The sequence below is a fragment of the Trichoplusia ni genome, chromosome 7 (genome assembly GCF_003590095.1).
Source record: "Trichoplusia ni isolate ovarian cell line Hi5 chromosome 7, tn1, whole genome shotgun sequence".
NCBI lineage: Eukaryota > Metazoa > Arthropoda > Insecta > Lepidoptera > Noctuidae > Trichoplusia > Trichoplusia ni.
Genome location: NC_039484.1, coordinates 6,187,392 through 6,197,641, shown reverse-complemented (window position 1 = coordinate 6,197,641; position 10,250 = coordinate 6,187,392). Strand labels below are relative to the sequence as shown.

Here is a 10,250-nt window from a genome sequence, read left to right as displayed (position 1 = left end):
GTGTTTTTGAAAGGTGCCTGTTGATCCCTTAAATAGACCAACCCACCTCCATTTCATAGTCCTTCCTAACCTCCTGGGCATACGTACCGAATCTCGGAGATGCTACCCCGGTACCTGCCACTGGCTCTTTCCCTGGGTGCGATTCTTGACTCCCACAAATTCCCTTACGTCCCTGCTACAGGTCACTTCCCTTAAATGGACAACCAAAGTTATTTGGTGCTACATTTGACACACATTCACGTCATAGTACTTTAAAGATTGTTATAGATACTAAGTTTATCAGTTTACCCAATAAGAAACTCACAAGATAAGACGCAAACAACCACAACGCGTTTCGACTTGTATCGTTTTGGTTGGCATTTTATTATAAAAACGTATGGAATCATGAATGGATTATTATTGATACACAATATTCTGTCGCTGTCTGTTTATTAATACCAGAGCGCTCCTGATTTTTTATTTATTTTATTTGGCCTTTTGTTCCAAATATTAAGATACATACAGCTTGTAAATTATTGATGTTTTTTAACTATGACTATAAGTGAGATAATCTGGGATATACCGGAAATTCCAATACTTAACAAACTGGAACCATACACGAAAGAAATTATTTATGATCAGTCGCAACAAGTAAGTTTTATCTCCATTTAATCAAAATATTATGAATGTTAAATTTAAGGAATGACTTTGCGATCTGTAGATCACCGATTTTTTTTAACAAGGTTAATCAGAACTGTTTAAGCTATCGTATAATTCGGATTAGATCATTGCATCTTTTAAATACAAGAAGGGTTTGAAAGGCCACGTGCAAATTGGCAACTAATAGCAAGTCATTCGTTATCATCATTAAGATTTCATTTCTTCTTACAGGAAGGAAGCAATGCAGCATCTTATGGGAAGTTAGAAACTTTTCGGCACCCCGAAAGTCAATACCAGCCTCTTTTACCGGAACAGGTATTTGACTTGTGAAAGTTAGCAATGATTTTATTTGGAATGCTTGCTGTGAAATTGATAATAACCTAAATTATGCTTTGTTTCATACACAGAAAGCTAATATTCCAAAATCGGTTATTCATCCTGAGCTTGATGAGCTGGCTCATCGATTCCTAGGACCAAGCTTCGAAAACGAGCCTGTGAGTATTACAAAGATTACATTGGAATTCTGTTTATTTTGGTTTTAATAGTTGATGTTTTGTGAAGATGTAATATATTGTTGCAGGATTCCCTAGCAGACATGGTTATCAGTCCTTTGTCACCAGAACCCTCGACCAGCGTGAACATGTATGATTCCTTCCAACCGGCATCGCCAATGAGAATAGTAAACTATTGGGATCATTCGTTATGCATGACAGACTCGAGTGAAGATTGCATACCTGATTCCAATGAATGTTCGTCATGGTCTTCTGAATCGTCCTTATGCAGTTTGACGGCTCCTCGTGCGTTTGACGCTCAAGGTACGTCTACTGGAAACTCTAGCATTCAAAATGAACATAATGTCATAGAAAATGCATCTATGAATATTTCGGATACTGATACGAATACTTCTGATGGAGGAGTTCGTAAGCGAAAACGAAAAGGTCATGCAGATCCAAACGAATGGAAAAAGAACAGAAGAAAAATTAGACGTCAGAGTGGTGAACCCTACTTGTCATCCACTGGTAAAATGGTTCCTGGTAAAAGATTAACTGAAGGCAGATGCAAAGGACTTTGCCGAGAAAAATGTACCCAACATTTTACAGAAGATGAGCGACAAGCAATATTCTCCGAGTTTTGGGCCATTGAGTCCTTGGAGCAGAAGCGACAGTACATAGTCAGTCTTATACAGCGTGAAGAGCCGCGAACACGCAGAACTAGTAGTACAGAGAGTAAACGTAAATACACGAACCGATATTACATGAAGAAACCAAATACTACAGAACCGAAGAGAGTCTGCCAAAAGTTCTTTCTCTCTACATTTAATATATCAGAGACATTTGTGCGATTTTGTTTTAAGAAAGTAACACAAAACAGTGAAGTGATGTTGGGGACAGTACAGTCGACTGAATTTGGCTGAAACAGTGAGAGTTTTAGTGAAAATTCATAATGAAGTTTAATTTATTTTATGCTAAAAACCATTTTGGTTGCTTATAAAATACTTGAGTGTGAATATTAATAAGGAGCCAATTTCTATCTTGGGTGCATACAATGTGAAACAAACTTGCATAGGCTTTAGATTGCCTATGTTTTTATCGGTTTTGGTTACATATCTTAATAGATTGATTCTGATTGAATGAACATTGTGTATCATAATTTCAGATGCAAGTTTATATTTCTTTAAAACAACTTAGCTAGATTTTTCTAGCTAGAGGTTTTCATGAGGATACCTACTACTACCTTGTAATTTGTATATTTGACCTTAAAAACCTTAGTATATATGGGGTTGGTTATTAAGGTCCTAACTATTTTTTAAATTACTGGTTTAACTAGTTTGTAATAGTTACAGATTTCATGTAAGTTTTTAAAACTTTTTTTCAATAAATTTCATACAATCCGTTTTGAAACTTATTTTATTTACAAAGTCCAGAACCTTACAATAAACCAGTAAGTAAGTTGGACTTATTAAAGGAAGACATCGTTCTATTTCGTGTCCTTGTAAGTAACAGTACATAATAAAGGTCTATTACTCATTATAGACTCTTATTTTTATATCACATTCCTACTGTGGAATAAGTATAACTGTGAGACAAGGATTAGGGAAAATAATCCGAGCTGTCTGATGCCTCAAAAATAAATCTTCTACTTAATATATCTTCGGCTTTATATAAATATAGTCAAATATTGTGGATATATGACTATGCGGACTAAATCTCGTCTGTCGCGGTTGGTCCTGGACATACCTATCTACAAAAGAGAAGAAAATGGCACCATCGACTCGGCTAACGTAGTAGTAGCTAATGTAGTAGCCAAGGTAAATACCCCTGTGTTATGAATAATGTGCATAGCAATATCCTATTATTTTTACCCTGGGAGTTTATAATCTGTAAAAACTCCTCACTGAATCCCACCGGAGATGCTTAGCTAGAGATCTTTCATACTTTTTATATCAATAGAAATAAATAGGGCGATTCGGTTTTATTTTTATTAATCTTACAATGTAATTATTCATGCAAATACAATGTCTATGCAGTGTGCAATTTAATTTTCAGTGATATTAAAAAGTGTGTTTGAAAAGTTTTCAAACTCATGCTTTTTGTTTAGGCTATCTGAAATTCGGCATTTTTTTTTATTTTCGAGTAAAGTTTGCCTTTCCGCGCGACATCGTCGACAAGGGATTGCGCCATATGTACGCTTGCGATCCGCTTTTTCACGCTCCCATAACTGAATTACTGATACACAATCTTCTGTATGTGAAGCTGATTGTCCTTAATCCTTTGGTATAGAGTTGAAAATTGAGTAAACCGACTTTCGTAAAAGTATGTGACGCAACGGGAAACTCTCAAACGTCCCGTGAGGCCGTCCGGCCGGCAGTGCGCAAAACATTGGATTCTCTTCAAATATTAATTGTTCAGCATGCGCTCGCAAGATTTAAGCTCATAAGATACGAAAGTATTTGGATAATTTTTATAACCATTTCGTTCTTTGAAAATAATTTGATTCGATACAGGTATGATCCCCGTTGTTCTTACAGACAGTTTCCTTGTCGCGTCTTTGAATCTGACGTCACCGTTACGTAAAACAACAACATAAAAAACAGCTTTATTTGGAAGTGTATTACCAATTGACGTCATTAAAATGAAGGTCCGATTATAAAGATAGTTGCTATTGCTAGGCGCTTTGAGTAATTTCTTTACCTACTTTTCTTGCATTATCTGTGCCGATCAGTTTTGACGTTCATTTTCATATAATGACTTAAATATTTTAACAGTTTTCCTAATAGTTTAATGTTAGTTTTATTAAGTTAAATTGTATTTAAATTTAAAAGTGACAATGGATGTCGCAGACAGGGCGTGTAATTTAGAATGCGTAAAAAGGGCTCCCCCTAGGCATGAATTTGTCGGTCCTGTGAAGATAGTTCTAATGGAACCCTTGCCTGAAGACTACAGCCGTAAAGCATGTGGTTCCGGTTGTCTATCTCTGGCAAACTTGTTCATGGGAGCTGTCGTGTTTACAATATTTTTTTTTACGTTGACTTTCAAGTTAGACTACCCTGAGAACGTGCATATATTGTTGTGTACGATGGGGGTGAGTGCCTTAATTGTCTACAAGCAAATAATGTGTCATGTTATATGAAATTACTCAAACATGATTAGAGAAAAAAAAATGTATTTAGAAGTTAGTTTAAAAATAAACGCTGCAAACAATCACAGGAAAACGTCTTAATAACTTTTATAATTACCTAATACTGTACCTATTTTTCTAAGTGTAGGTATTAATAAAAAAATGCGTTTTAGAAGAATTATGCTTGCATTTCAGTTACAAAATTTAATTCCATCCAATAAATATTTGTTCCAGTTCCAGTTGTTTTTGCCCGCTGGTATAATGATGGCAAACAGTTTGTTTGGTGGTGCTGCTCAACTAAGGCCCTCAGCAAGAAAAGTGCAGCATTTTTTGTTGCAAGTATTCGCGATTCTTTGCGGCATCGGTGGTTCCGCACTCGTGTTTCTGTTTGGATCAGCAGAAAAAAAACTTACAATACATTCAATTACAGGTGATTATATTTGGTTTTACATAATACTATCAGCTGCACACGAATCCGTCCGCGTGGGCTTTAGTTAGTGTCGGTGAGAATCCCGGGATAATTTAAGGCTTTGACCGCCGCAACCTTTGTAATTCTCAGACACGGGACTATCTGTACCGAATTTCATTATAATCGGTTCAGTAGTTTTGGCGTGACAGCATGACAGACAGACAATAAAGCGTTTCTTTTGTTTAAAATGGGATAAATCAACTATTGGTCACCAAGAGGCTGTAGCAACCAGACGGCGCTTCTTGCTGCAACAACTGCTACTGCAGTGCTGCAGTCATAGGCACTTCAAATTTTAGTGCTAGGCCTTGCTGACTTATGTAGTGGACAAAAGATATCTCCATAACCTAGCATCGAACTATTAATTTCTGAATCTTTCAATCGTGAAGCACAATAAAGCAAACCTATAACTTTTTATTTCTCCTTTTTTTTCAGGTGCAGCAGGCGTTTTATTGATGGCTCTCACCAGTCTGATTGGTCCAACGGTGTTCGTCACTGATGACACCAAGTCGTTTGGGAAATTCAATAGGAATGCACATCTTGTTTTCGGCGTACCAGCGTTCTTGGTATCGACAGCCTCGTTCATGCTCGGATTGATGAAACCTAGTTTTGTTGAATGGTCAAAGACCTTAGCAGTGAAAAATTTCAATTACATTTTAATGGCATTAACAGGCATCTACTCACTATTGATGTTGAACGCTATGCAGTTGAGGTTAAGTTTGAGTGAACAATGAAAACCAATTATATTTTAACGGGTTTTATTTTTTGTTTACATATTATCCAATATTATAGAGTTAACATCCTAGCTTTGATAGTCAAGTGGTAAGACCACAGGATCGTCAAGTCAAAGGTCTTGAGTTCGCTTCAATTGAATTCCACTTCAGGTATATAATTACTAATTCTGGTTGCTCGGATGGGGTTTTATTTTATGGTAAGTATTTAATTGCAATTAAAACAACGTTTGCGACATAGCCTTAGTAACAGATATGGGGAAAACAGCCAGGCTAAAATGGAAGTGGGTTGGTTACGGCCTGATATTGGAGCCAACATAGGACGCCTAAGGAAGAACGTGGTAGTTAAGGTTGACCATGGCGGGGGTGTGATGTTAGCCAGATACGCGGGGCGCATGTAGAACGAAATCGCGATAGATAGGGGAGGTATGATAAAAAATAGGGTACCTATTGGGTAGCTTCTGGGATCTCATTCATTGGCCTAGCCTTTTCCCAACTATGTTGGGGTCGGCTACCAGTTTAACCGGTTTCAGCTGAGTACCAGTGTTTTACAGGGAGCGACTGCCTATCTGACCTCCTCAACCCAGTTACCTGGGCAACACGATACTCCTTGGTTAGACTGGTTGTCAGACTTTTTAAGCTTCTGACTACCTGTAACGACTATCAAAGATGTAGGAATAACAGCCGGGACCCACAATTTAACGTGCCTTCCGAAACACGGAGGAACTCGCTATGACACAGATGGTCACCCATCTACGGACCAACCGCGTCAAGCATAGCTTAACCTGTGAGCGTTTCACTTATGCGGTTATAGCTTAGCCACGAGCTCCAGCTTCTGGGATCTCATATAGTCTGTTAAAAAGCGCCCAATCGTTCTCGTAAAAGTATCTACGTGTGGCATATTTTATAAGTGTTATCATATTAAAAATCAGTTTTAAAATCATCCTTATTTCCTTAATTTATGGTGCAATTCTAACAGAATGTAACCTCTTTATTCTTCACCTTCAATCAAACTACCAAAGAGCATTATCCATCTGTCAACACCAAGTGACATTACCATGTACGTTAACCTAAAAACTCGATATACAAAAATAATAATAGTATCCTGGAATCTTGATGATAATACATATAGGATAGGGTAGATAGGTACCCTTCCAATGTTCCGTGTTTTGAACCACAGGGGTAGGAGAGAAGTTGAACGTGTACGGAGCCGGCTTAGCGGGTTCCGCCTAAGTAATTCAAGTCAAATCGAAAACTCCGGTACCTTCTACTATCGAACACTGTTTTGCTCTATACTTTCGGGATTCCCAAGTCTGTTTATAGGTGCAGTTGTAATGACCACAGTCGCATATTACTTTAAAACAGGAAAGGGGCACGCAGCTATTTGCACAGTGGCAGTAAGTTTTATTAAAAATGTTTTTTTACTTCACTTAGGTTGTTACAATAATTAAATATCTTTGGGTAGTTATTTAGATAGTGTAGTATAGTCCTTACTACCGCTACTACTAAGAATACCGTTTAAGACCTTGTGTTTATTAACATTAAATCTCTCATCCTCATTCAGCCAGTTTTGGACTGGAACAATTAATCTGAACATAATAAATGCTACTCTGCTAGAATTTCAGAAGTTATTTTTAACCTCTTTTACCTGTATTGTTTAGACAGTCAATAATTATTATTACCATTTCCAAAAGCAGTGGTTAAGACATTGACCCAATCCTTATAAATAACCTTTATAATTGCATACAATGATTGTAGTTTGTTGTTGCTTTTCACTTTTCTGTGCTTTTAAATAGTTTTTGCAATGCTCAGAAAAATAGAGTTTTAACACACATTTTGCTTGAAATAATGTTCAGCCTTTTTTTTAAATACTCTTTTGGAAATCAAGACGTCATTCAAGAATGACAATTTCAAAGTACGGATTGGATTAAATTTTACGATAAAAAATCACAAAGTTTCCTAAAAATGGATGATAATAATAATATTGAGCCAGTTATTGAACCCGAGAGGCCTAAGCCGAAGCTTAAGTGTGTTTTAAAGTTCGCTTCACCTATGTCTGTGTCGATGATAGAAAACTTTGGCGATATATATATACGGGGAGCCTTGTGTGCCCTTGGCATTGGTCTCTCTCAAGTGTTCATGGGAGGTGTGCTCATCATCATCGTTATATATGGAAGACATTTTAAAGATGATCATGCGAGGTTTTGTAGTTTTGGTGTACGTACACACTTGTTCTTCTTAATAGTCCTCTTTTGACTGCACGGATAGCCGATTGGTTAAGGTCACTATGCGAATAGTGCGCGTCCGGTCGCAGGTACGACACCTATGTTCGAACTTTGTGTTATCAAATGAAATTGTGCTTTCATTCACATTCATTTGCTTTGTGGGACTCACTATGCGGGACACATTCTTATATGTAATAAAAATAAACAAAAGCTGTATTTGGATTAGCTTTACCTTACTCTTCTGCGCCAGGGTTGTCCTTCAAGCAAATTTACTTCCTTGAGATTTGTTTGTTTGTAGTTTTGACACCACCCTCAGGTTAGGGGTCCATATGTCTCTGCAACGTTTGACGTTTTAAAAGAAACGCATTTCAAAATCTGCTCTCTTTAATAGTACTCTAATTTCTGCCTGCTAACCAAACAGATTGATAAAATCTAAAATTGAAATGATAAGTTTTAAGCAAATTTTAAATGTAATTATTCCATTTTTTTTCAGTATCATTTCTTCGTTGTCGAGGCCATACTGAGCCTCAGTTATATAAATGGTTGGGCAACGCCTCTGCGGACAAGGCATAGGAGACTCGCGCATGTGGTTCTTCAAGTTTGCGGCTTTGTTTGCGCTGCATATGGAATAGTTCAAGTTACGATAAGAGAAGGAGTATCGAAAACCGTACATGGGTTATCAGGTAAATGATCATAAAAGTATAACCAGCGAAAAGAGATAAAATAGCTCTTGGGTAAGGTCCGGTTGGGTCCGAAACTAGTAGCGGGATACTGATTAATACGCGTCAGTTAACCGTTGTATCATTTAAGTATGAATCTGGCAGAGATGAAAAATGTAGACAACCTAACCTCTACTAAGCCACATGATGATTGGAAATTTGGCGATAAATTTTGGTTGTTTTTTTAATCCTTAAAGTATTCAGATTTTCATTAAAATTAGTTCGATCTTTGCCGACAAAATATCTTTGTAATGGAATTCGAAACACAAGTTACGAGTATTTACCTCTGAAAGTCTGTTTGCATTTTGTATATCGTCTCGTTGCCGTGCTATCGAAGTTTATGCAGTGACCGTGTCATAGTCGCTTAGTTTATGTCTGCGGTTAGTGCATCTCTGGCTATGTGTCATGTATATGTTCCTGCTATCCAACAAACTATCGATGAAACAACATTTAGCTTACCGTACTACAGCTTTGTGAAATGCAGTGGAATGGAATTTAGTTAGTTTAGTGTTTTCGGCAAAGAGGTTTGCCGATGTTATGGAGGTTTTAGGTTAATTGTAATGTTCCTACTGGGGAAGCAAGGACTATGGTTAAATCATGTTCTTAGACTGCATTCTTGGGAAGGTCAGGCCGCGGATTTGATCCCCGCCTGCACAGGCAGTTATGCACAAATATTAAATTAGTTCTAAGTTTTAGTGGGCACGCTATTCCTGTTTCTAAAACTCCTTGCGACGCAGTGGTTCCTTATAGCTTCGTTAAGTGAGTTGCACCAAAAAGTTTCAGTAGATCAAAATATTTTGTTGATATGACTTTTTTCTTTTCAGGAGCAATTCTGGCAGTCCTTACGGTATTAAGTTTTGTGGTTGGTCCTTTTATTCTGAAGAATGTACACAGGGCTCACACTCTTCACATAGTGTTCGGTATCCCAACTTTATTAATGTCTGGTATATGCGTTTGTTACGGTTTGTTGAAACCAGAGTTCACTGACTGGGCTGGGTTAGACCTAGTACGGATATTAATAGGTTTCGTAATGTTTTACTGCATTTTAATTGCTGTCACGACTATTATGAAGTGTTTGAAGAGGATCTAAGATTAAGCTTTTGTATTTTTTATTTTTTTTACACATGATATTATTATACATTATTATTATATTTAATCAAGTTCTCTTATTACTCTAGCTTTCTAAATATAAAATCTATTGGTATAACATTTTAATAACAAGGAAAGGTTTAGGTACATCACTTCGAATTTAACCACAAAACATATAGTCAAGTCAGACTGAATTGTGCTTTGTGGGAAAATGTGAAGTGCAAACTTCGTTATGTACAAGAATAAGAATAATAATAATTTCACTAATTAATATAATTTATTAGATAGCTATAGGTCAGATGATTATCAAAAATACCCAAGTGCCAATTACTTTCATATCAATCAGATTGATCTACATAAAACTATTTTATTACTAATTGAATAATTGTTGATGACTATCAATGATAGCCAAAATACGTACTTTCTTACCTACGCACGTTGAAACATAACTTTTCTATGATCGAGTAAATAAGTAAATACAATGTCTTCTTTGCGAATAATAATTTACAGACGCCTTGGCATTGGGTATAAACGAATATTCACATACAATAGAAAACTCGTTTCTGTTTTGCAAATAGTTTCATTATTTTCTTTGAATAAAGCCCTTGAGCTTCTCAGATGATAATATGATGTGGACACGCCGTAAGTAATTTAAATAATTACGCTAAGTTCGCTACAGTTTTTGTAACTAATTTTTAACGTAAATAATTTAGTTTCTTAATCCTTACTAACATTAAGTATTTTTTATTTTATAAACGCTTCT

General features: G+C 36.5%; 3 protein-coding genes across 4 annotated transcripts; all 3 read left to right on the top strand.

Moving 5' to 3' along the window:
• The first annotated feature begins 368 nt into the window (after nucleotides 1-368).
• LOC113496056 lies at nucleotides 369-2,534 on the top strand. Its single transcript, XM_026875138.1, has 4 exons — nucleotides 369-630; nucleotides 871-954; nucleotides 1,047-1,133; nucleotides 1,220-2,534. The coding sequence occupies exons 1-4, from the start codon at nucleotides 532-534 to the stop codon at nucleotides 2,051-2,053; spliced, it is 1,104 nt and encodes a 367-aa protein (XP_026730939.1). The 5' UTR covers nucleotides 369-531; the 3' UTR covers nucleotides 2,054-2,534.
• A 1,766-nt stretch (nucleotides 2,535-4,300) lies between these two features.
• Nucleotides 4,301-5,469, top strand: LOC113496228. The gene is made up of 2 exons (XM_026875392.1): nucleotides 4,301-4,687; nucleotides 5,159-5,469. The coding sequence occupies exons 1-2, from the start codon at nucleotides 4,420-4,422 to the stop codon at nucleotides 5,455-5,457; spliced, it is 567 nt and encodes a 188-aa protein (XP_026731193.1). The 5' UTR covers nucleotides 4,301-4,419; the 3' UTR covers nucleotides 5,458-5,469.
• An 821-nt stretch (nucleotides 5,470-6,290) lies between these two features.
• Nucleotides 6,291-9,881, top strand: LOC113496227. 2 transcript variants are annotated; one of them, XM_026875391.1, is made up of 3 exons: nucleotides 6,291-6,851; nucleotides 8,173-8,362; nucleotides 9,223-9,881. In XM_026875391.1, exons 1-3 carry the CDS (start codon nucleotides 6,612-6,614, stop codon nucleotides 9,486-9,488), a joined length of 696 nt encoding a protein of 231 aa, XP_026731192.1. In that variant the 5' UTR covers nucleotides 6,291-6,611; the 3' UTR covers nucleotides 9,489-9,881. The 2 variants fall into 2 exon arrangements, with proteins under 2 accessions (XP_026731192.1, XP_026731191.1); XM_026875390.1 differs by lacking the exon at nucleotides 6,291-6,851 and adding an exon at nucleotides 7,367-7,671.
• Nucleotides 9,882-10,250: the final 369 nt, after the last annotated feature.